We start from the raw sequence: 25,099 nt of genomic DNA, 5'->3' as shown, positions 1-25,099 counted from the left end.
TGTGCATGCAACAGGGGGACAAGCAGTTCTTTTTTATTCAAGCAAAGAGAATATTAACCACATTGGTAAGAGCTTACCTGCCACCGGAATGGATATATTAAATGGCAGATGGCCTCTGATACTAGGGTTAAAAGTGAATACCTGCAAGGAGGAGAGAAAAACCAAGCCATTAAGAAACTTCTATAATTGCATGAGAACAGGAAAACAATAATCAGAATTGACAAAAAAATTGAAGTAACTGAAAGATTATATTCAGAGGGAGAGCCCTTTTTCTCCCTCTCCGTAGGGGACTCGATGGCTATCCATAGTTGAGTAGCAAAATGAAAGAAGAACTGGAGATGGTGCCTGGACCTTCAGGCATTGGGGGCCTCCATAGAGATGAATCCAGAACTCGATGACAAAAATAGTTGACTATCCATAGTTGAGTAGTGATGTGGGGTCGAGTTTGGGGAATCCTGGACCTTCAGGCATTGGGGGCCTCCATAGAGATGAATCTAGATTGGTAAGGTGGGCATTTTTGGGTCCCATAGGGGTGGAAGACGCTAGTGAAGCAGAAGTGCAAGCTGTCCTTCAAGGGATCAAGCTCCTAGACCGAGATATCAACTTCTTGGTTTTTGCGAGGATTATTGTGAGGTTTTTGCAGCACAAGTTGAAGTGAAGTTTGATGGGTATGTTATCTTTCAAAAAAAATTGATGGGTATGTCACAGGATCGACTGCCGGTTTCCTCTCCCACGCGTATGGACCCCTCACAGCCTCACCTTCCTGAATTTCTTTTTCTAAGAGTTAATAATAAACACATACTCTATTGTTGATTGTGTGAGAGAGATTTTCAAGTTGTTATTGTTTTTTCCAGTGTTTAAAAACGCGGATTTGACGCGGAACGCGGCCAAGAAAAATCCTTGTTGACTCGGCGCGGACGCGGCCAAGAATGCGGCTAACACGGTTGACAAGGTCATAACTCGGGAGAGTCAAAGGAGTTTATTGACTCTGTAAGGCAAAACGCGGAACGCGGATGTGGTGAAACGCGGAATGCGGCCGATGTAAAAAGGAGTCGACTCGGGCGTGTTCCTTGCCGAGTCAAGGAGTTTTTAAACACTGGTTTTTTCTCTTTTCTTGCATGAATCTGTATATGGGGATTTTTTTCCTCTTTTTTTTTGTTGCTTTGGTTACTTCAAAGTCACATGAATCTAGGTTCATGTGGTTAGGTTTATGTGATTGATGGAGTACTAGCTTCATTTGGGACATGGGAAAGTGGTCGCTGGAGTTTTGTTTATTGTCTAAGGTATCATTAGAAGGCTATTAAGAATAATTGCACCCACAAGAGAAAAAGATCAGTTGGTGTTGAATGGAAGAATCATTTTCCACCCATCCATAGCATGGGTCAGGAATGCTAGTATTGGTATAGGGGAAGATGTCCAGTCAAGAAGACTCTGTCTTTGGTTCGAATATTCTAAAGAAGAAAACAACAGGATTCAAGTATTCTTGACCATACATCTAGCCAAAGAAGTGGGCAAAGCTTGACAGTATACTATAGAAGACTACAACATGACTAAAAATGACCGGAACTAAACAGTAAAAGCAACAAGCAAATCAGCAGAAACCTTCTTCAGACTTTTTGTTACAGAATACATGTCGGAAAAAAAAATGTTCCTGCTTTCAAGCTACTAACATGATAGCTTAGGAATGAATACATTGTAAAGTTAAAATGCAGAAACTAAATAAAAGAATGACAGCATTCACAAGTTCACATGTTCCTACTGAAATGTAAAAGTGCTTGAATGGTTCCATGTCAGAAAGTTACTTGTTTGACCGAAGCAAAACCCGTCTTTCAAGCAACACAGCAGTAAAAAGCCTAATTAAGTTGTCGACATCCAGGCACTGCACCAATGGTTGAAAGGATATCTGCACATGGAGAAAGAAATGACAGTAACATATGCCATGAGTTGGATATATATACACATATATTTATATATACATACATACATACATACATATACATATCCCACTAAATTGCACTCTCAGAAAAAATGGGAAGCTGATTCAGAAAAGGCAACAGTTGAGCGGTTGAGCCTCTAAATTGCACTAAATTACATACATACATCAGCATGAGGAAGTCCATCCTTTGGTGGAGCCTCCACAGAAAGAAGGCAGTTCTCAACAGCAAAAAGAACCCGATTCTTTCCAGGAGTAGGCAGTGGTACATTCAACACCATATGTGCTATAACATCCCATAATGGCTTGCTGAAATTGCAGCATAGCTAAAGTTAAGAACGAAGGATCATATAATGAAAAAAAATTCTTACCTAACTCTGTATATATACTATTATATAGTAATCAAAATATAACATTTACACTCCAGCCTACAACAATGATAAGTTAAAATCTTAAGTTTGGAAAGTTAACAGGAAACACCCCCTTCCAAAAGATTGCACTTCAATCCCACAATCTCAACTTAAGATCAGAACCTTCAAAACATGTAAACCTATTAAAAGGCTTCCAGCCAGATCATGGAATCATATGTTGTGGCGGATGTGGTTCAAAAAGTAGTTCAACAAAATGTAGGTTCAAGCGTAAATTAACGCATAATTATCAGGAAATAATATGCACTCCATTACATCAATGATAACTTAAAATTTGTACGTTTGAAAAGTTAACAGGAGACACCCCCATCCACAAGATTGTACTTCCCTCCCACGATCTCAACTTAAGATCTGAACCTTCAAAACATGTAAACCTATGGAGAGGCGTCAAGCCAGATCATGGAACCATTTGTTGTGGCTGATGTAGTTCAAAAGGTAGTTCCGGAAAATGTAGGTTTACAAGTTATGCACTCCATTACAACAGTGGTCAGTTAAAATCTGTAAATTTGAAAAGCTAACATGACTTGTTCGGATAACATGAACTCCATTACAACAAAGAGTAGCCAGTTAAGAAATTAATAACAAGTAACATCAAAAGCTCAACAAGTCCATCTTACAAGAATGGTTAAATTACAAAATCATGTTTTAATAGACTCTATGTCCATTCGTATACAATTCTTTTATATTTAGGTATGTGTTTCAATCCATAGCTTATGAGATGAGAACAGAAACTTATTGTTACTGGATGGAACAAGTGGAATTGTAAGAATCTACACCTTTTCCCCACACCAACTGAAGATTAGTGGTTATTCGCTTTATCAGCTTTCTCGGAATCATAAATTAAAAAGCTCCACGAAGTGGTGAAGTGGCATCCATGAAATTTAGCAGAAACATGAGCATTTCTATTTTTTTTAATGGTAAACATAAGCATCTATATTATTCCAATGTACTTCAATTATCTATTATAGGCCCTTATGACCTCTTAAAACTAGAGACAGAAGCATCTAAGAAGCTCATCTCATGGAGAGGAAACTAGAGCGACCACCTTTAATTGACATCCAGACTAGGATCATGAACTTCAACGACTTCACAAGTGATGTATTGTATGTTAATGAGATTAAAAGAACTCTGGTGCCAAATGTACCGTATTGACTTTCTATGGTTCCTGCAGAGTGAACTTCAATCTTTCTAACCATCAACCTAAAGTCTCAACATGTGAAGAGCACATCAACCAATATGTTTGGTAACTACTCCATTTGAAGCTTTAAATTTCTAAGATTTCTTTCAAAATATAGCAACTGGCTGTAAAAAATTAAGACAGAAACAAAACATGTGTTCATTTCAAGAAGGAAGTTGATTTGAGCTATGAATTCAGACATCTCATTAAAAAGGGAAAGGCATATATAAAGAGTAACCCCCACAAGGTAAAAAATATTGAACTGCTACTAGAGGCGTATTTGATATAAGCAGAGGTAAATTTTCATGGTAACATCCTGCCAAATTTGTACTGCTAAGCCATTCTACAGCTGAACACGATTTTACTCCACAATGCATGGAAACATGGACCAAACTGTAATGACATATTAGAAAACCAACCAATATAAATAATTTACATGGTTTACAAGCACTTAAACATTGATTTAGTGATGTATCCTTCGATAAGAGATAAACAGGTTCATAGCTCTTAAAATGCTTACCTACTGCCAGTTGACAAAAAGCAAAGAATAAACAATTCTTCAAGTGCATCCCGAAGGACATAAAAAATGGGTGACCGGGAGACAAGACAGATGCATTTATCAGCGAACGAATTTGGTGGAATGCGATAAGCTTCAGCAATGTCCTCACTGACTGGATCTCGAAAAGCAATGCAGCTAACATATATTTTAGAACCATCTCCCTCTGCAGCAAATTTCCAGGTCAAAATATAATGCAAAATATTGAAGAGTTGATCAAAAGAACAAAGAGAAACTCAGGACTTGTTTTCTAATAGTTGAATCGTTTTAATCATTCAAAAGAGAGAGAGAGAGAGAGAGAGAGAGAGAGAAACTCAGTACTTGTTTGGGTACAAGATCATATAAAATCACAATAAAACAAAACCGCAAATTTCCCCTTGTAATATTAAACGAATTTCATTTTACATAATCGTAATTATAACGAGTTGTACACCTGTTTGTGGCTTTTGTTGTTTTGGTGATTAATAAGAAAAGAAAAATAAGTAGCAAAACCAAAGAGTTGTTTTCAATGACAGAAATGCCCTTATTAAGATGATTGTCTTTGGTTGATGATGAGGGTATTTTGGTCCTTTCCCATCTTTTTTTTTTGAATGGCAATAATTTTATTGATAAACAAGGAGGCCGAGTAGTCAATACAGAAACAGGAGAGACAACTGAAAAAATACAAAGACATAAAACAGAAAAAGAACGCCAACAAAATCAAAGACTCAAGGGGGCAAGGAGTAAAAAATCTCAAGAGATTCCTTAATGACCCCATCGCTGGCCAATCTATCTGCCACATCATTTGCAGATCTCCTAACATGACGGAAACCAATCGAAGAAGAAGCCGCCCAGTCCTTAATCTTGTCAAAAAAAAAAAAAAAACAGTCAAAACTCTACAGGTGATGGTGAGAACCTCTAAGCCACTTAATGACATTCAGAGAGTGGCCTTCAACCAAGATATTAACAAGGGCATTTTTATCCAAGAGCTTGATGCCTTGATGAACTGCACGGACCTCCGCCTCACTTGCATTGGCAATGCCTATAGGGCCCGCAAACGCCCAAAGAACCTCCCCTGTTTCATTCCTTTACCTCTATCCTCTTCAATCAATCGTCATAAACTGCCTTTGTTAAAGATAAAAGTGACCAAGATGGAGCACAATTCGTAAGAAACCTTATAAAATTGGTTAGGATCTCAACTCGGGGAGAGAGAGAGAGAGAGAGAGAGAGAGGCGCGGGGGGAGCCATAGTTAAGCTCTCATCTTCTTGTCAAGCAATTACTAGTTGCATGATACCATTAATGCTAGTTTCTGCCGCCTCATTGTTCCAAAGGCCTAAACTAGAGACAAGTGAGAACAAGATGAGATGCTCTCATCAACTACACAACAACCAAGAAACAGAGATGGCACCACAAAGAGAACCATCTTTTATAATTTAAGACGTGAAACAGCTCAAATTCTCCTCTATTCACCAAGTCAGCGGAGACAGCATTCAACGGTGCCCCCACAACGAGTCAACCATTTTCCCAGACCTTTATCTGTCCATGCTTTCGCAATCGTCCGATTCATGTCCTCATCCCTGTCTTCATATATGCTCTGCAAAATGCCGCAGCTTTGGATTTGGGGAAAGATGAATTGAACTAGACTGGATCCCAAGCTTGCAGTCGGAGAACAGAAAATTCTGAACGGCATTCATTTCAAGTCTACTCCCTTGCTGGATCCAGAAACACCCATCTCTTCCTCTTCTTGGAAAACGGTTTGTGATTTCCATGTTCTCCAAGTCGTCGTCGTTTCTCTATTTTCATATTCCTCCAACCGTATAAATGATGGGGTGCTTGCTTGCCATTCTTGGACGAAAGGGCCTTTCTCTGCTACTGAAACTAGAGCAGACACAGCAGCAATTGAAGAACAAAATATCTTTGAACAAAAGTGAGGGCATCTATGCCTCCACAGTCTCGGATGATGAAGGCAGGTTAGAAGCTATTTCCGGAAACCCTAAATCAGGAAAAGTAGTGGAGGACACTAGCGACTGTCAGCAATGAAGGACCATTTGTCAGAGAAATAGAAGAGGAAGAGGTGGATGTTTCTCTCGTGGTGGGAAGAGAAAGCAAAAAGATTAATGTGATGAGAGAGAGAGAGAGAGAGAGAGAGTTGTGCCCAATGAATCATGAATTTCAAAATTTGTAGTGGAGGAGAAATATTGAAAGTCATGATCTAGGCTTAAAAAAAAATTGAAAAAATGGTAAGCTGGTTTTCCAAATGCATGATTCCCAAAATTTGAGCTTATGTTTTTGAAATTTTAGAAATTTGCACTGAATCGCAATTTAGGGGCGTAACCAAACGGGAATTCAAAACGTAAAATCTTTATAACACAGCAATTAGCCATATTCGATGTAACTGTCAGAAATCAAGCTGCAAATGCAAAAGAATAAGCATCAAAGAAAATACACATGTTCTTTCGAACATGATTTCAATTATCCTTTTCCTTTTCTGTTAGTGTGTGAATCATTGTACTGTCGCACAATTCACCAAACGGTAAGCTGGTTTTCCTATAATTTGACTGTGGGAATGGGAGAAATGCTGCAGTGAGCCACTATACTAAAGTTACAGCAATTATCTAACATTAAACTAACCATTAGGCAATTATCTAAAATTAAACTAACCATTAGGGTTAAATATTACCGCAAGCTAAAGGCTTCAATTATAAATTAAGAGGGCGAGAAGAAAAGTTTCACTAGAACTCATCGAGATTTACTATATAATACATTGGTTAACCAACTATAAGCAGATTCTGTCTTTCTATCAAGAACGAGATTACAAAAAGCGGCTTCCCATAACAGGGAAGAAGTAAAGAGCTATAAATATGGCAAGCAATGCATTTCATAACAGGCAAATAACATAATACCACGGGAGCCAGTTGTCAATATGCCCCGAACCATATAAGTACCATTACCATAAGTTTTCAAATAAGTACTTCTTCAAGTAAAAAGACTAATGGCCAGTACAGCGAATTAAAATCAAAAGAAATACCAGTTAAAACTATTGGATAGCTCCGTGGGTATGTTGTGGCATCATTATGGTCGAGACCAGAAGTAAAGAATTCCACACCAGCTGGCAAAACACACTGCAGATGTAGGGTCATATCAGAAAACAAAGAATATGAGATTCCCAGATTCAATTTTCAAGAAGCTAATTACAAACAAATCCATATTAAGCACCCAAAATCAATTAAGCATCCAGCGACATTGGTGCTTGAATTAGCAAAAAAATGGAAGAGAAAATCATTTGACTCCCCAAAGTGAGAGTGACCGTTAGTCCAATGATATCAAATGACATAGATAATGATGCATTGCAAATGCATAGTCGATGGAGAAATTGAAAGTAGTACTATATCTCTCGCTTTTTTTATAGAGGAATTGAAACAAACAATTAATTAAAAATATTGAGGATTGACGGAAATCAAACAAGCAATTAAAATAATTGAGAATTGACAGAAATCAGAGAGAAGGGGAAAAATCAATAGTCACTCTAAAAAGCATAAAAAGTAGTAGTAGTAGTAGTAGTAGTAGTATATCTCTCTCGCTTTGGATAGAGAAATTGAAACAAACAATTAGGTAAAGCAAATGAAGAAGAGAATTGCTTACAGTGGGGAGTTGAGGAGGAGGAGGAGGGTAGAGAGTGTGATTGGAAGGAGGGAATTGATCGAGGAAAGAAGGCATGTACAACACTCCTGATCCTTGAAATCCCTTGCTCCCATCCAACGTATGGATCTCCGGTCCGATCCCGCACACCACGAAATACTCGAAAACCCTACCCATTTATTTCCCTCCTTCTCAGAGAGAAAGGGAAGAAGATCACTCACAGATCTACTATCCTCATCAATCTCTTCTTACAGATCTACTGTCATCGTCAATTTCTTCTTTACAAGGGCTTTAAGATCGGGGTAAAGGGGTTTAGGGATTTGGAAAAGGGGGGTTTTGGCGCGGGAGGGTGGTGTGATTTCGGTGGAACCGTTCGCCGGGAAGGAAATGCGAGCTTTGTTGGGCGTGGAGCCAAAAAAACGTTAACAGTGGGGTGAATGCGTACTGCAGGGGGGTGAAAAATATCATTGCCCCAAAATAAAATAAAAGAGCTGGCGTGAGAAGAAAGAAAATGCGCCCGCGTTTCTAGAACGTTTATAAAACCGGTCTTTCTGGTAAAATTTAAAACCTAGGATTTTTTAGTAAAATTTCCGTCCCATTCACTTGAATTTTTTTAACCCTACTCTTGTAATGATTGCTTGTGAGTATGACATGGACTCCTTGTCCCCTCTTTTTCCTTCCCAAGGAATGATGTTAGGGGTGCAACTTGGGTCGGGTTGAACTCGAATTTGGGTTGGATTTGGTTGGGAAAAATCAACCCGAATTGGAAATCGGGTTGAGTTGGGTTGGGGTGTCGGGCAACCCGACCCGAAACCCGATTTCAACTGAACACATTTCCCATTGAAGCTAGAAGTGTGCTTAAATTTCAACATAAATTTCTCCTTCAGTTCAGTTGCAGAGTTTTTATATGGTGGATGCCTGTGTGGGAATGTGAGCAAAAAAAAAAACAGTGGGGCCCACAAAAACATGTGCATAAATTGGAAATCGGGTTGAGTCGGGTTGACCCAATTGCAAATCAGGTTGGGTTGGGTCGGGTCCAGCCAAGTTAGAAATTGGGTTAGGTCGGGTCGGGTTGGCAAAATGGGTTCCTCTGGTTGGGTCGGGTTGGCCTCAACTTGACCCGAGTTGCACCCCTAAATGATGTCCTCTCTCTTTCTCTCTCTTCCCTCTCTCCTCCCTTCCCATATTTGGTAATAACACCCCTAAATTTTGGCGGGAATTTTAAGAATTGTAGGAAAAAAAGAAACTAGCAAATCCCATTGACTTCACTGTTGGGATTAAAAAGCTCCAAGGATAAAAAATTTACTGGCAACCAAACGGAGCAGTTTAAACCGGTGCGAATTATCCTCCAGGGGTGAATTTATCATTGCCCGAATTTTATTTTATCTTAGAAAGAATGAACTGTTAAAATCCAGGTTTTAGCTTATAGAATCTCGGTTTTAGCTTGTAAAACCAAAGATTTTAAAATCCTATATTTTTTTGAATGGTATTTTAAAATCCTAAATTATAAAATCCAATATCCAAACGACCCCAAATTGTTTAGAGGGGCTACTTAAGTTCATTGAATATCAGCGAAAGGTATTCATCTTTAGTTAAATATCTTGGATCTTTAAAGTTCACTGCTGAGGCTCTCTTTGTTTTGGATTTTGATAGTTTTGTATTCACAATTGGTTTTCATAATCCAAAGCAAACTAAAGTAAAACTGAGTCCAATAATTACATTGTGACTTACAATCGGTTCTAAAAAGAACAAACGGGCCTCATAATTTGATTAGACCGAGATAAAACACCAAGTGGTTGCATAAAAATTCTAAACTTTTTTAGGATTGGCACCGGAAATGAATGTCATTGAAAAGCGGTGTCCTACATTATTTTGCAGTCCAAAAGACAGTTTTACCCTCGAGTGTAGATAATGCACATTAAAATGTCATCTTCTTCTCCCTCTCTCATTTTTCTAGTTTTATCATTCAAATCCGAAGAAGAAGAGGAGGATGAGGAAGAAAGAGAAGAAGAAAAAAAGGGAAGGGAAGTGATACGAACCTCATCAGATCGTTCAGCTGAAAACTACGGGAGATAAGAAGAAGTAGCAGATTTTGAGAGAGAATAACTAAGAGAAGAATAGGGAAAAGAGATTTGATTTTTCTTTCATCATTGCTTCTTCAGATCCCTTTACAAGTATTTATAGACCGCTCAAACGGTTTTTGTACAACTGGTATTTTAGTGAACTACTAATATTCCCTTTCTATGGTTCCTAAAAGACAATTAACTAATCCTACACTTTATTCACTAATTGCGAAGTTGATCTTGAACCCTGGTTAGTTACTAAAATAGTCTTTTAACCATTTTGCCTTTCGTTTCAGCCTGGTTCTACTAATGTCTTCTTTCTGCTCAACTTGATCTTTCGAGTATCATTCATCGTCTTCACCTTTTATTCTCTGTCCACGTTGTTCTGTTTCATGTGCTGCTGCTGTCTGGTTGCTATCATGAAGAAAAAAAGAGGAAGAGGAAGAAAAAAAATTGAAGAAGAAGAGAGGATGAAATAAAAAGAAGGATCAATGGAGGAAAATTAAGGGTGTCAATTTTGGCTCGGGCTCGGAAGCTCGCTCGAGCTCGGCTCGAATCCTTAACGAGCCGAGCCCGAGTTAGGCCAGGCTCGGCTCGGCTCGGCTCGTTAAGGCTCGTTAAGAATTTAATATATTTAAATATATATATTATATATTAATATATACATTAAAAGGGCTGTCCATGGAGTGAAAAGGGGGGGCAAAATATGTCACTTCATTTTTGGAACCCCATTTGTTACTAGGACCACCCCCCATAGTGTAAAAAAAGTAGTCAAATTACACTAGTAGGGCTGTCTAGGGAAGATGAGGGGTGTGAACATAATATAACCCGAGCTTGGTAAGGCTCGCGAGCCTGACCGAGCTTAACGAGCCGAGCCCGAGCCGAGCCTCACTTGTGAGCTTAACGAGCCGAGCCGAGCCTGGCCAAGCTCGGCTCGTTTACACCCCTAGGGAAAATGAAAAAGAAGATGAATAAGAAGAAGAAAAATGAAGGGCTTGAAGAGGGCGAAAAGAGGTCCATGAAGAAGGAAAGAGAAGAATCAAAACGGGAAGAACCGAAGGTGTCAGCAAAATGGAAAAGAAGAGGAAGAAGGAGAAGATTCAACGCTGATAAAATTGGAAGGCACTGAAAAATATGGAAGATAAAAGGAAGAAGAAGAGCTCATGGTCATCCTAGGCTAACTCAGGGTCACTACTCATCTTGTTATGATTCGAAGGGTCATCTAAGTCTAACTGGGGGCATTCCTAGAACGACCCCGAGTTCGACCAGAATCACGGCAAGTTCAACCAAGGTAAGCGATGCCCCCATACAAAATAGCGTGTCCCCGAATAAGACTGGGCCGCGTTAGACTGGGATGAATCTAAGTCATCTGAGATTACACCTTGAGTTAAACTGAGATGGACACAAGTCGACCGAGATGAGTGACAACCCCGAGTCGGACCCAGGTGACACCGAGTCAAATGGAGATATCCTAAGCTCTTATTTTCTATTTTATCAGGTGTTTCCATTTGTTCTGGCTTCTATTCTTCCTTTTTTTATTCTTCATATTCTTTTTCATTTTTTCTGGCGTCCTTAATCTTTTCTGGGTCTTCCATTTTTTCCAACGCGAGTATTATTTTTTTCCCCTTATTTTTTCTCCTCTTTTACATTTTTTTCAACGCCTTCAATTATTTTCCACTATAGATCTTCCTTTTTCCCTCAGTATCATCTTTTCCTTCCTTTCAAGCACGGCCTCTTCTTCTTCCTCTTCCCTTCTCCTATACTTTTTCCCCGTTATTTCGAGGTGCAGATATGAAAAAACTAGAAAAAAAAAAAAAAAAACTGAAAGAAGCAATGAAGATGACATTTTTCAGCTTCATTTGCACCTGAGGGTAAAAATGTCTTTCGTTACTCCATGACACCACAGGCGTCATTTTTCAATCACCTTATGCCACTCAACCAAATTTCAGAATTTCTAGAAGCCCAGTAAAAGATGTTTTTTTGAACGGGAAATCCTATTCCCTCGCACGCAGCACGCGTTCACACGTGCTAATAGGGTCGCAATTTAGCATTTCTGAGTTACTGAAATCTTATTTAGAGACTCAAATAACTTGTACTCCTCTTCTTCAAAGGCAGACTATTTCTCTGCAATACAGTGAAGCCTCCCCCTCTCTCTCTACATATGAATTTATCTCACTCTTCTCTGCTCAATCTCTTCCCGTCTGCTTTCTTTTCACCCCACTACCCCTCCAATCCTTACTACTTTCCCATTAAAACTAATAAACCCTTACCAACCAACATCAATTCCTACAAATTCCAAACCTCCCACACTCACCCAACAATCGAATTCGAAGATGAAGAAAACCCAGAAACAAACACTACCTTCAAGACAAAAAAGAAAAAGAAGAAACTGAGGCCCGGTTTTTACGACCAAACCCATGAGCGATGGTCCCTTAAAATTGCTTCTCCGAGAGAGAAATTTCCATGGCAAGAAAAACAAGAGAAAGAGAAATCCATAGAATCTTCTTACCCTGTTCTTCACCCATCTATTCCCCTCGAATTCTCGGACCCAAAAGGCGAAACAGAGAACCCTCAGATCAGAAAATCCCTAAATTTCCCTTTGCGAAATCGCGTTATCTCGGCTCCTTGGGTCCATGGAACCAAAGAGAGGGAAACCCAATTAGATTCCGAAAATCAAACTCCGGTTATTGAAGGCGAAAAACCAAAGAGTATTGAATTTCATGGAGAGAGTGAGAAGACTATTGTTGGGGTGATAGTGGAAAAGTTGAAGGACTTTGATGAGGAACAGAATTATAAGTCCATTGCGAAGAGTGGTGAGTTTCTGGAGGGATTTGGTGGGAATGCCAATAGGGTTTCTTTAAAGGATAAGAGTACTGGTTCAGAAAGCAATGTTCATATGTTTGAGGGTCTTTTAAATGATTCTGAGGAAGAACAGAATTCAAATTACAATATCAACTCTGGGAGTTTAATGGGTTCGTCGGATTATGGTGTTTCGATTCGGTTTCCGTGGGAGAGAGAGGGAGGTGTGGATGGAGAGAGGTGGAGGAAGAGCAACACCGAGCTAGCGGAGAGGGCGGTCCCAGAACCGGAGTTACGGAGGCTTCGGAATTATGCTCTGAGGATGAAGGAGAGGATGAAGGTTGGAGCGGCCGGCATTACGCAGGCGGTTGTGGATGAGATTCATGATAAATGGAGGGAGGAAGAGGTGGTGAAGATCAAATTTGAAGGACCTCCAGCACTTAACATGAAGAGGACGCACGAGGTCTTGGAGGTTAGTGTTTTTACTGATGCTTTATACTTTAGTGATCATTTGATGTGTACACATGGGTTTGAAACTTTGAATTTCCTTGTCTTTTGATCTTTTTTGCCTTGATCAGTTGTGGGTATCCTCCTCTGGTCTTGGACCCAATAGAGTTAGCTTTCTTTGAATTGGAATGGGATATTCTGAATGCATTGTATTGAGCCAGCTTCATGAATTTGAAGCTTTCATTTTACTTGTGAACATGATTTCTGAAACCAAGAAGCTAACCTTGAAGGGGAATCTTCTCTCTGCCATCTACTTGGGTATGGGCCACATAAACCATGAAAGACCATTATTCTGAGTGAGGAAGTATTTGGACTGGGTTGATATGCATCCCTTGGCTCAGAAATCTTGAAGGGGAAAAATGGATTTGACAAAACGCATTAAGATTATTTTACCTTAGATAGACATCCTTGTTCCCATTCCAAGTGGTTTTATTCTTTGAGTCTTAAAACCATGGTTTTAACCTCTAGGTACTGTTCTTGCCATATTATGATTTTTATTATTTATTTTTCACAAATATAGATCACTGTGTTTCAACAGTTCTGTATGGAATTTTACTGGTATGCTTCAAGTCTCTTAATGTGCAATGCTTTTTTATGCTCATTAGAGGAGAACCGGAGGTCTTGTGATTTGGAGGTGTGGCAGTTCCCTTGTGTTGTACAGAGGAATGACATACACACTGCCTTGCGTTCAATCATATACAAAACATGCTCAAGCTAATCACAATATTGTTCCTCATTTGAAAGAGTCATCTATTGATGTTAGATCTACAGAGGCATCTAACGCCGGTTTGGTGGGAGGTTTAGACGGTCCGTCCCAAGAATTTATGGATATAATTGATGTTAACAATATGTTAGATGAATTGGGTCCTCGGTTCCAAGATTGGTCGGGCATTGACCCGGTGCCTGTTGATGCTGACTTGCTTCCTTCTGAGGTTCCCGGCTACAAACCTCCATTCAGGCTTCTTCCATATGGAATGAGGCACTGTCTTCGTAACAGGCAAATGACATCTCTGCGGAGGCTTGCAAGAAAAGTACCTCCTCATTTTGCCCTAGGTATGTAATAAGTGATGTTTATGTCTTATGTCAGTATTCACGTGATTATGTTTGCTGTTGGGAGTATGCTTTTGCTACAAACTCATAATTTTGTCATTTGTATAGGAAGTAATAGGCAACGTCAAGGCCTGGCTATGGCTATGGTGAAGCTATGGGAAAAAAGTGCCATTGCGAAGATAGCCATCAAGCGTGGAGTTCCAAATACCCGTAATGAGAGAATGGCAGAAGAACTCAAGGTGCGAACTATCAGACATGGTTGTATTTGTACTAACTAACAATGCCATTATAGCCTCTTGATGTATGAGTAATATTAGGCCATATTTAAATTGCTGATCTGCATGTTTAAAGCCCGGTGCCATATCTTACCATTCAAAAAAGAAGAAGAAGAAGAAGCCTGGTGTCATATCTTATATTTGATGCATTTCTTTTGTAGCATGTCCCTCAAGGCCCATAAAATTTTGCTTTCTTATTGTATTGTATTCATCTTAAAATTACAAATCAGTTCTGAGGTAGCAAAATACACGACGACCTTATTGTTCTTGCTTTCGTGAGCTTGTAGTTACAATATCAGAGATTTTGTTGTGGATTCCACAAGGAAGTTATGGAGAGTGCATCTCAAATTAAAGAGATCCGCTCCCACAACAGGCATAGAGAAACATCACAACCTCTTTAGTCTTGCATCCAGGCATCCAAGTTACAAGGTTATGGAAACTAAGGGGATCTAGTCAGTGGGAAACTGAAGAGATCATACCTAATCAATAAGAAAAATGTTCCTTTTAATGACCACCAAAAATTAAAAATGTTTGAATGCTGTACCACCTAATATAGACTATATCTGAAGATGACAAAATTGGGGTGGGGATATGATGCCGGATAAAACACACGGAAGCTTCGGATTTCCGGCAACGTTGAAATCTGGGGCAAAAATTTGAAATTTGAGCTCTTTTTGATGGATTTTTGATGAAAAAAACTTGAAATTCAGCAAGGGGATGCCGGATCTTCAAAGAACTTGATAGAAACCTTGATTTACAAGGCTAAGATAGTAGGAATTAGAAGAAAAACTGAGATAATCAGCTTGCAAGCTTCCTTTTCCATGAAAAATACACAAGAAAATCCTCTTTGCAAGAGGTTTTCCCTCCAAAACCCACTAGATCCAAGATCTAGAGAAAATTATCTATTTTTTATTTCAAAATCAAATCAAAGTTGTTACAAATGGGGGAAAAGTCCCTTTTATAGACCACTTACAAGTAGAAGGACCTAACTATCCCTAAGTGAATGAAAATGACTAAAAAGTACATGAGTAGCTACAAAACAACCAAACTATCTCCAATGAAGTAAAATGACATAAAAGGACTCAACAACTAGTCAAATAACTGAACTACCCTACTACATAGAAAAAAAGCACAAATGAACAAAGACACACAAACGAAACTACACTAGTGAAGAAATATGGGCTGATGTAGTGAATCTAGGGGATGCTCCTGCATCAGGATACCCTATGTCATAATTTTTTTTTTCTGAAGATGACCGGTTGGCGCATGATCAAAACACCAAAATCGAAAGTCTGGATGCCAAAATCTCCATGTCTGAGAGAAACGAAGGAGAAGATGGCAAACTGAAGGAGAGAATTGAGGATAATGGGGAAAATAAAAAATTAACATCAAGACATTGCTTTTTGTTGGGTGAGGTAAATATTATTTTAAAATAATAAACTTCCATTGAAATGCAGAAAGAATCCAGAGAAAACCATTTTCTGTTTTTCTGGGTGCTAAAATCTGCTTGTTTTGCAAAAAGTGGTCGATTCAGTCATCAGCATTGTAACTGTGTAAAGAATTTGCAGTGTCAATGAACAAGTCATGAGCTTTTGTTATTATGAATTGCCAATTGATTCAAAGTAACCTGAATCGACCCTATTGATTTCCAACCTGACTCAACTGAGTTCGGTGTTGATTAAGAGAATTTTCAAAAACATTGTCAACATCCTACTTGTGAAGCTATTTTCTAGATTCCCTTGTTTATCAGAAATTAAGGTCACATGTACGTACCTACTGCTGCTTTTGAGTTTTCTCATGTTAATCATCATTCTCATGTTGGATTTATTGCACTCTTCTGTTATTAACTTAGTACATTATTTACTCCGACATGTATGTATATTTATAAGATTACATAGTGCATGCATTTTAAACCCAGTCCTTGCAAGCCTTATTAATTTTATGTGGGATTTCTTCTCCAATTTATGTCAGTGTGCAATGACTACCCATAGGAAGAATACGATGCTATTTGCGTATTTCTAGACTAGTGTAGAGGTGAGATGCAAGAAATGCATTTGAGCTGTAGGTTAGATGTTGTACTCGCACGAATTATTCGAGTGGGACCTATGACGCTTCCTACTCATTAGAATAGAATACTGATTTAGTAGATTATCCCGTAAACAATGAAGACCCAAGAGAAGAACCAAGGCATGAGAGAAAATATCAAAGGGTACTCAAAGAAAAGGGAACACATGTGTCACGAAGTTAGGGTCCACTCTCTTATTTCATTGGAGTTTGTTTAAATTGATAGGACTCATACCTTTATTTCTTTTAAGTGACAAAATAGGATGAAGCCCGTTATCTCTTATTTCTTAAGTCATTAGGAAGCAGTAAATTAAGTGAATTTTGAATAAAAGAGGGCCCATTGCACTATTCACACAATGTTCACAACAGTATTCATGCATTGTTTACGTCACTATTCACATGATGTTTTTGTAGGTAGCTTGAGTATCTGTTTTCGTTAGGAGTTACCCTAATTAGGGTTTTAATAGTGGGCATCAATATGGGTGGTTATAAATATGATGTATGCCCACCTTTTTTAGCATCTTGTATCGTGAAATAAAGAAGAGGATTTTGACTTTTTTTAGTTTGTTTTGCTGATTTTTTTAATCTGAACGTGGGAGTTTATTGGAAGAGATTCAGTTGAGATATTTCTTACCTCAGATTTCTACAGGATTTGAAAAATCTAACCTATGATTGTAATCAACCCAGGTCTGATCTTTGGGATGTTATTTACAACATCTAGATTCAGAGGATATTCAATGAAAATAAATAAAGAAGTGATAAATCCGCCCCTTTTCATTAATGGGACAGCCGGCTGCAGTGTACGTTGGCAATCAAATCCATTGAATCCTTCCCATGTGAAGTACAACAGCGCCTTTTCAGTCATAGATACACTGCAGCTGGCTGTCCCGAGTAATGAAAAGGGGTGGATATATCACTCCCCTAAATAAATCTTCTTGTTGTAATCTTTTTCCTCTTCTTGGATGGCGAGAGATTTGAAATAGATTAAGATTAATCGTATTGGGATATTTATATCAGTTTTTTTGGTTCACAAAATTACAACTATCTGTCTATTCTTGCTGACTAACAAAAATCTTATCATATTGGTTCTTATTTTTTGAAGATTATATTTATAATAAATTAGTATCAGACCTAACATCATTTGGTATCAGAGCATCCATATTAGATTTTTTCTACATAATTGGTATCAACACCATGCCTCCTAGAAAGGTCACACATCTTTAGGTTAGTGAAGCGTATGAAAACAAAACCCCAGATAAGGTTAGGAAGTTAGTAATGCTTATTCAATTCGTATGTGATCAATGAGGCCAATTGCGCCGGGATGTGTCGAGATCAATATGCGAGGAATTCAAGAGATACATTGCGCTCTGATTGCTTCGGGATATGTCAGTACAAGTTCGGAAGAAGTGGAAGATGAACTCCTTAAAAACGAAGGTGATCACATCTATGATAGTGATGAAAAAGAGTGTATAAATGATGAAAAGGATGTGAATGATGGGATGAAGCTAGGGTTGTTTTTCCAATGCTAATTTTCCCTCCTTTGTGCTTGTGCTTGGGCTTGGCCTGTTTCCAGCTCACTAAGTGTTGTGTAGTGTCATTTGATCTTTCGATACCTCCCGTCCACACCACCTAAACGGGCAGCACATCAGTCTTTCACTTCCTCAGATCGGTGTTGTGATAGCTCAAGCTGTGTAAATTGGCATGGACTGACGAACTGTCTTTACTTGAAGTTTCATTCTCCTCGGGAGTGACAGCCATCTATTGGCCCACTCGCAAATTCACCTCTTCATTTTCTCAAAAAACCCCGAGTATGATTATTGAAGAAAAAGTATCCAATGAAGAATATTTTATACGTTTTACTAAATTTTATTTTTTAAGGTTCAATATGTTTTAGCCCATAGAGGGCGAGCCTTGGCGCAACGGTAAGGTTGCTCCATTGTGACCTGGTGGTCACGTGTTTGAGTCACGGAAAAACCTTTGTGCAAAGCAAAGGTAATGCTGTGTACATCTAGCCCTCCCCAGACCCCGCAATGGCGGGAGCCGCTTGCACGGGGCTGCCCTTTTTTAATGTGTTTTACCCTATGATTTATGGACACGGACACGGAGTGTCGGACACGGCAAACTCCCAAAATTTAGAAACGGAGACATGGCTAAAATAGAAGTACATATAATCTTGATTTGTGGACATAGATTCGTGTGTCGAGTTTTGACACGGATACGAGGTATCTAACATGGAAACCCCTAAAAATCTAGAAATAGTGGCACACTCATACAAGTACATACATATAAAGTTACTGATACTTCTAGCAGTACACTTTGAAGTGTCTAAAGGAGTGTCGACACGGGTGTCGTGTCGGACACGACACGACACGTGTGTCAGCAATAAATTCAAAGTGTCGGCCAAATCATAGGTTTTACCCCATCTTGAAAACATTATTTGAAAAGTCGATTTTGGACAATTAGATTTTTTGGTAGAATGATAGAATCTGTCACTTTCGGTCAAAATATGCGAAACATGCAACTTTCCAAATAAAAAAAATAAAAAAAGATATTTCTAAAAAAAAAAAACAAAAAAAAGAAAAGAAAAACCAGTGGCGAAGAATCTTATCTGGAATTTGGGCGTGATTTCGTACCTAATCGTTTTCATGGTTTTACAAGATTTCAGCAGAAATTTCGTACCAAAACCGAAATATTTATGTTTCGCTGATGACCAAAACCGAAACTTAATACCTTTCTTTTTAAAGCATCTTGTGAAGTAAAATAAAGAAGAGATTTTGGAGTTTTATGAAATCTTTATATTGTAGGCGTGGTTTTGATCATTTTTGGATACATATTCTCAACTTGAAAACAGAAGGTGGGAAGTAATGTTTGTTTTTTTCATTCATAACAAGGGATTCATTGAACCAAAGACCTACATTAACTCATGCCCTATAGCTAACTCTTGCCTAGAAACACCTTTAGGTAGATTGTTTGCCATACTGTTGGCTTTTCTTAAAGTTCAAAAAAAGTAAACATCTTGATATCTACGGAAATGTCGATCATACCCACTCTAGCTCGATTATGATTGTATTAAGTACCTGCAATTGTTAAAGAATAAATATGAGTATTCAAAAATACAGATTACTTCCAGGAAATAAAACGAAAATCAGAAGGATGTACCGAAGGGAAAATCATATAGCATTTAAACCTAAGATGCATTTGACAATGTTCGTTTCATTAAGTTTATATAGTAGGCAGGATGCTCTTGTATTTTAATTTTTACCATAGAACATTCTTTCTGTTAGATCGTAAATCTCTGCTGTGTCTTTTGTTGGACCTGTTCTCTTCTGGCATGGACTATTCTATATCAAATTCTTATACTGCATATTTGCAACAATTCTTGGTATCGGCTGAGAACCGGCTTCACCGTCATCAATGCAGAAATTGACAGGAGGAACACTTGTTTCTAGGAACAAGGATTATATCGTCTTCTACAGGGGAAATGACTTCTTGTCTTCCACCATGAAAGAGGTATTGGTAGAAAGGAAGAAGTTAGCGAGGCTTAAACAGGATGAGGAAGAGCAGGCGCGGCTCAAGGCATCGGCTTTGATTGTTTCGAATGCCACACCTGCTAAAGGACCGTTTGTTGCCGGTACCCTGGCTGAAACTGTAGAAGCAACCTCTCGTTGGGGAAGTCAACCAAGCAGTGAAGATAGAGACAAAATGATGAGAGATGCAGCTTTAGATAAACACACTTCTCTTGTCAGATACCTAGAAAAGAAGCTATCGCATGTATGTTTCTAAATTCCGAAAGGCGCGATGTTAAACAACATATTGACTAAATGACACTACCGCACATTCTAGAACTATGTCACAAATATCTCTGATATTTTCGAAATATCACGTTTTTATCGCGACATTTTGATAAAATGACAAAATCCCGAAATAATCCCAAGAATTTAAAAATCTAGCAATATTTTCATTTTAAACATAAAATATTGTGATAATGTCACGATATTATCCCAATATTTTTACGTCTTTTTTATTTTATATTTTTTCTTAAATTTTATATTTTTAAATATTTTCTTTTTTTTTTTATCATTTTCCCGATATAAACTTGAAAAAAAAAAAAAAAACAATATATTTTCCCTTGCTGAGAAACTCCCGAGAACAATATTTGTGACATGGTTCTGGAATAACATACAACAGCCTATTTCGCAAATCAATGACTGCTTTCAATTCATTTTGTTTTATATAATTAATTATCAGGCAAAGGGGAAGTTTAAAAAGGCAGAGAAGGCTTTACAAAAAGTGCAGGACTATCTAACGCCAGCGGAGCTTCCGACTGATTTAGAAACGATAACTGATGAGGAAAGGTTCCTGTTTCGTAAAATTGGTCTGAGTATGAAACCTTTCTTACTTTTAGGTAATTTACTTCCTTGATTTACAATTCTTTTCTCGTTGCTTAGCATTTCAAGGTTGGCATAAGAAAAGACCATTTCCCATACATATATTTTCTATATCAGGGAGGCGGGGTGTTTTCGATGGTACTGTAGAAAACATGCATTTACACTGGAAGTACAGGGAGCTGGTCAAGATAATTGTAAAAAGGAAGAGTTTTGCACAAGTCAAACACATTGCAATCTCTCTTGAGGCTGAGAGTGGTGGGCTATTGATTTCTTTGGATAAAACTTCTAAAGGCTATGCAATTATTGTTTATCGCGGGAAGAACTATAACCGCCCTCACATATTACGGCCAAAGAATTTGTTGACGAGGAGGCAGGCGTTAGCACGTTCTATCGAGCTTCAAAGACGAGAGGTAAGATCATAACATAGAAAACCATCACTGTTTATTTGTTTCTTCTGGGGCTGATATCTTTTTCTGTTGCTGTTAAAAAATTTCAGGCATTGACTCACCATATCTTGGATCTCCGGAAAAGAATTGATATGTTGAAAGCTGAACTGGTATGATCTCCACCCGGCATCTGTTCGTGAGTAATTTATGTTACATGATGGTCACAATGAGCAATGAATCTGTCCAAGTTTTCTGACAACATTTGCATTACTGTCTCTCGGTAATACCACATTTTCGGCATTTTCTTTTGCAGGAACAAATGGACGCTGTTAAGGAGATGGGTGATGAAAACTTGTACTCACAGTTGAATGATGCTTATTCTTCTGACGATGACTTGGAGGTGAGGATGTATATTCATCTATGTTATATAGATATACTTTTCATATGGTGTGATAATAGGCTGTAAAGCTTGACAAAGCTGACATTCGAGATATGTGGATATCTTCAATGAATCTTTCCCTAAAAATCGAATGATCTCTTAGAACTTGGGGTTCCTCTATAAGTACGGAAATATTTATCAGTGTTATACTCATGGGGGTTCCTCCATAAGTATGGAACTATTTAACAGTGTTATACTCATAAAAACAGTACCCGGCGAGTTTGGATTTGCTGAGTCGATCGAAATATCCTTTTAAGTTTTTACTATGTCAACTGATACCCCGCATTTGTTACCAGGATGAAGGTGAAGAGGCATATCTTGAAATTTATCACAGTGGCGACGAAGATAGTGATAGTGATACACGAATTGAGGAGCTTTTGCCAAAATAGAATCAATTCAGTAACTTCCTAGATTAATTTGGAAAACAGTATCACAGACTGATGGATAAAGAAAAGGCAGGTTATCTAAATGTTCTGAGTTTATGAAACGTGACAACCATTTGAAGAGACGTATGAAAACAAAATGAAAAATGAAAATCTGTTGGCTACGTTGTTATGGGTTTTTCTCAGTTGAGTTGCTGATGGTCTCCACGTATGTCCTCATAGCTTTTATGTTATCTATCCATGGGAGTTTTGGTGGAAATCTTGGAGACTGAAAAATCAAGGTCTAAACCAACAGGTCTGCATTCGCAGTCCTTGGTCCAAGAAATTATTTAAATGCTTCAGTTCACACTATCAAAGCTTGTCTTATTTCTTGTTTTGCATGTCACATACAGTGCCGTGTTGTATATAGGGGTGAGGCTTGGATGAAAGCTGGTTGGGCTCTTATGTTGATTGGCTTTTTGTTCCAATGTAATTTACTACCAACCATGCAGAGGTGATATCTATCTACTTGAATTTTAGTTCAGACTTCAACAGCCGAAAATCAGAATTGGTAAATACATGCTGACTAAGTTATCTAATGTTTCGTTGAACGTTATTTGAATCCTTGAAATGCTTAAACAATGTTTTAAAGAGAACATTACTAGAATCTTTGAAATGGTTAAACGATGATTTAAAGAGAAATGACTTCTGCCCAAGGCACGAAGCAGAAGCTCGCTATGCTTGAGCGCCATCACAGTCTGTATGGAAGCCCCCTTCTAACCGATACTCACAGCGGAATTTTGGTATGTGCATTTTGGACTATAAAATCTGAAATTTTTGTACAAGTGATTGTTAGTGTAATGGCAAATTACAAATATGGTTTTGTTAGGGGAACTCACTGGTGACGTTAGTATTTTCTAAAGAGCTGTTGCATGGTGTTTGTGACGTGGGCCACTCCTCTTGGCGGTCGTGGACAGTGATCTTGGCCATACATCTGGGGGGCCACACTGTGGATGAGCTATGTGGCGATAGTTGCGCTCATCAGAGATCCTCTTTGCCCGTTATAGGTGCATTAAAATTGACAGTTGGAACGATCTCTGTGATGAGTCCTTTGAAGAACTGGTTTAGGTGTAAAACATGAATGGGCCGTTGGGCCCAGATCTGTTCTGACTCAAATCTTCGAAATTTAGGGTTCTATTAGCCAGTTGGGCTGACCCATTTACCCCCTTTAGGAATGGCATGCCCGATATTGCATAGTGGGCCTCCACCTGAGGCCAGTTGGGCTGACCCATTTACGCCCTTTAGGAATGGCATGCCCGTTATTGCATAGTGGGCCTCCACCTGAGGTCAATCCCAGCTGTTCACTTGGGTGGGCCCCTACCTTAAGGAGGTGATTGAATCTAGGGAAAAGAAAATTATGGAAAATAATAATTTCCATGAAAATAAAATTCCAACCTTAGGTCTGCTGTTTTACTTGAAAAAACAAGGAAAATTTTCAATTTTTGAAAAAAAGAAAGAAAGCAGTCAGTGGAAAATTTGTTAACCGGAACCTAACAAGGTGTCCGCCTAGTTAGGGATCCCAATGAGTGGGGAAGGAGGGTTTTATTGTAATTAGGTGGGCTTGGCATTGGCCCATCCATTTTTCGAAAAAAAAAACAGGGTGTTCACCATGGGGATAGAAATCCTGGCTTTCATACTTGGATAAGTTTATCTTGAATCACCGTGGGATTGGTTGTTATGCTTGGATAAATTTATCTTGAAATTACCATCACCACTGTTCACCAATTTTGTTCTGTCACTATTTTAAGAACAAGGCAGACTTGAACATAGGATAGGTCTATCGATGGATAAAATGAACCCCTGATTGCTAATCCCATGGCAAGGTTCCTAATGGCCCTCTTATTCTGTCATGTGTCAAACTAAACCCCATGTTAGGGAGCTTGTCATTAATGACCCAATATGTTGTTTGTTCTCCACAGGGATAGAAATCGTTGGATAAGCTATTCCTGGTATTAGTTACCCTACTTGGATAAGTGTATCTTAAATAAACCCGTAGGATTAGCAATAGTTGGATAAACTATTACTCGGATTAGTTACACCCGGCCTTCCCCTTTCTCACCACTTGAGAAACTAATATCAAGAAAAAAAAAATGTGGAATGATATCAGCACAACCATGCTTTAATAAATGCACAGACTGCTTGTCTTCACCTTTTTAATTGGTTTGTAAGAGCTTTTTGGGAAGTGTAATGACCCTCAGCAGCTCTTTAAATAATAACAGACAAGATGGGACAGAGCAGTTATCAAAACATGGTTGTGTTGATATCATTTCTCAACAAAATTAATAGTTGCCATGTCCTTACAATTTTCAATACTATTGGATCCAGAGAAAAGCACAGCATGTGGATAAAGATTGCAAACTAATACCCAATGCGGCCGGGTAGTTTTGGACTTCAGTTGAAAACACGTATGAATCTTGAAAAAGTAGAGGTACAAAGACCCTTTTGCCCTTTTTAACACCATCAGAGCCCAACCCCAATCATTCTCTTTGCAGTCTCATTTTGAATGTTTTATTATTTCATACAGTCTCTTTTGGTTAGCATTTAATACACATCGATTCCTTTTCAGTACCTGAGATTCCAATGGAAACCCTACCGTTAAGAACGGCTATGTTATAGTTATATTGACAACGTTCCTCGACCGGTCGTTGCCAACCAACGAAAACCCTAAACTAAGAACGACAACGTTATTAAGTATACCGGCATCACGTCTTCCAGTTTATCCGAATTGATTAAGATAGATAGTCAATTAGTCATAGATCAGAAATGACAACATTATTAAATATACCACCAACATTTTTCCCACTCCCAACTGTTACATCCACTGATAATCGGAAGCGGCAACGTTATTAAATATAGTGCCCCACTCGAATCATTATATCAACTAATCAAACCATCGTTGATTGAGGTGGTCAATCTCCCTTAAATATGCCGCCAGAATTTTTACTAGTCAAACTTCGAACGTGTTTTTACCACTTGAACTATTATATCCACTC

General features: G+C 38.5%; 2 protein-coding genes across 4 annotated transcripts in view; one reads left to right on the top strand and one right to left on the bottom strand.

The window, feature by feature from the left end:
* The window catches only part of LOC143847441 (DENN domain and WD repeat-containing protein SCD1-like), a 41,019-nt gene extending 32,856 nt beyond the window's left edge, over positions 1 to 8,163 (bottom strand). Inside the window, exons 1-6 of one of the 2 annotated variants that reach the window (XM_077356260.1) lie at positions 7,717 to 8,163; positions 7,103 to 7,196; positions 4,059 to 4,260; positions 2,101 to 2,242; positions 1,803 to 1,903; positions 78 to 141 (exon numbers count right to left, since the gene is read on the bottom strand). In XM_077356260.1, the coding sequence (XP_077212375.1) occupies positions 78 to 141; positions 1,803 to 1,903; positions 2,101 to 2,242; positions 4,059 to 4,260; positions 7,103 to 7,196; positions 7,717 to 7,890 (777 nt within the window). In that variant the 5' untranslated portion in view covers positions 7,891 to 8,163. The remainder of the gene's footprint in view (positions 1 to 77; positions 142 to 1,802; positions 1,904 to 2,100; positions 2,243 to 4,058; positions 4,261 to 7,102; positions 7,197 to 7,716) is intronic. The other variant, XM_077356269.1, reaches the window with a different exon arrangement.
* A 3,757-nt stretch (positions 8,164 to 11,920) lies between these two features.
* On the top strand, positions 11,921 to 22,590 carry LOC143847455 (CRM-domain containing factor CFM3, chloroplastic/mitochondrial-like). 2 transcript variants are annotated; one of them, XR_013235052.1, is made up of 10 exons: positions 11,921 to 13,047; positions 13,688 to 14,135; positions 14,241 to 14,371; positions 19,892 to 20,242; positions 20,720 to 20,876; positions 20,977 to 21,269; positions 21,356 to 21,415; positions 21,559 to 21,645; positions 21,981 to 22,362; positions 22,460 to 22,590. XR_013235052.1 is itself a non-coding variant. In XM_077356278.1 (9 exons), exons 1-9 carry the CDS (start codon positions 11,938 to 11,940, stop codon positions 22,071 to 22,073), a joined length of 2,730 nt encoding a protein of 909 aa, XP_077212393.1. In that variant the 5' UTR covers positions 11,921 to 11,937; the 3' UTR covers positions 22,074 to 22,590. The 2 variants fall into 2 exon arrangements, 1 of the variants encoding a protein (XP_077212393.1); XM_077356278.1 differs by having other exon boundaries at positions 21,981 to 22,590.
* Positions 22,591 to 25,099: the final 2,509 nt, after the last annotated feature.

This window comes from Tasmannia lanceolata, unplaced genomic scaffold (genome assembly GCF_043159265.1).
Source record: "Tasmannia lanceolata isolate RefF3 unplaced genomic scaffold, GAP_Taslan_0.1 ptg000003l, whole genome shotgun sequence".
Lineage (NCBI taxonomy): Eukaryota > Viridiplantae > Streptophyta > Magnoliopsida > Canellales > Winteraceae > Tasmannia > Tasmannia lanceolata.
This window is presented reverse-complemented; position numbering and strand designations above follow the sequence as displayed.

Excerpts from the sequence above, each read along its gene's own strand:
- LOC143847455 (XM_077356278.1), top strand. The coding sequence starts at position 11,938 with ATGAATTTATCTCACTCTTCTCTGCTCAATCTCTTCCCGTCTGCTTTC. Across the intron at positions 20,877-20,976 it reads GAAACCTTTCTTACTTTTAG|GGAGGCGGGGTGTTTTCGAT; the intron begins GTAATTTACTTC and ends TTTCTATATCAG. Across the intron at positions 21,416-21,558 it reads ATATGTTGAAAGCTGAACTG|GAACAAATGGACGCTGTTAA; the intron begins GTATGATCTCCA and ends TTTCTTTTGCAG.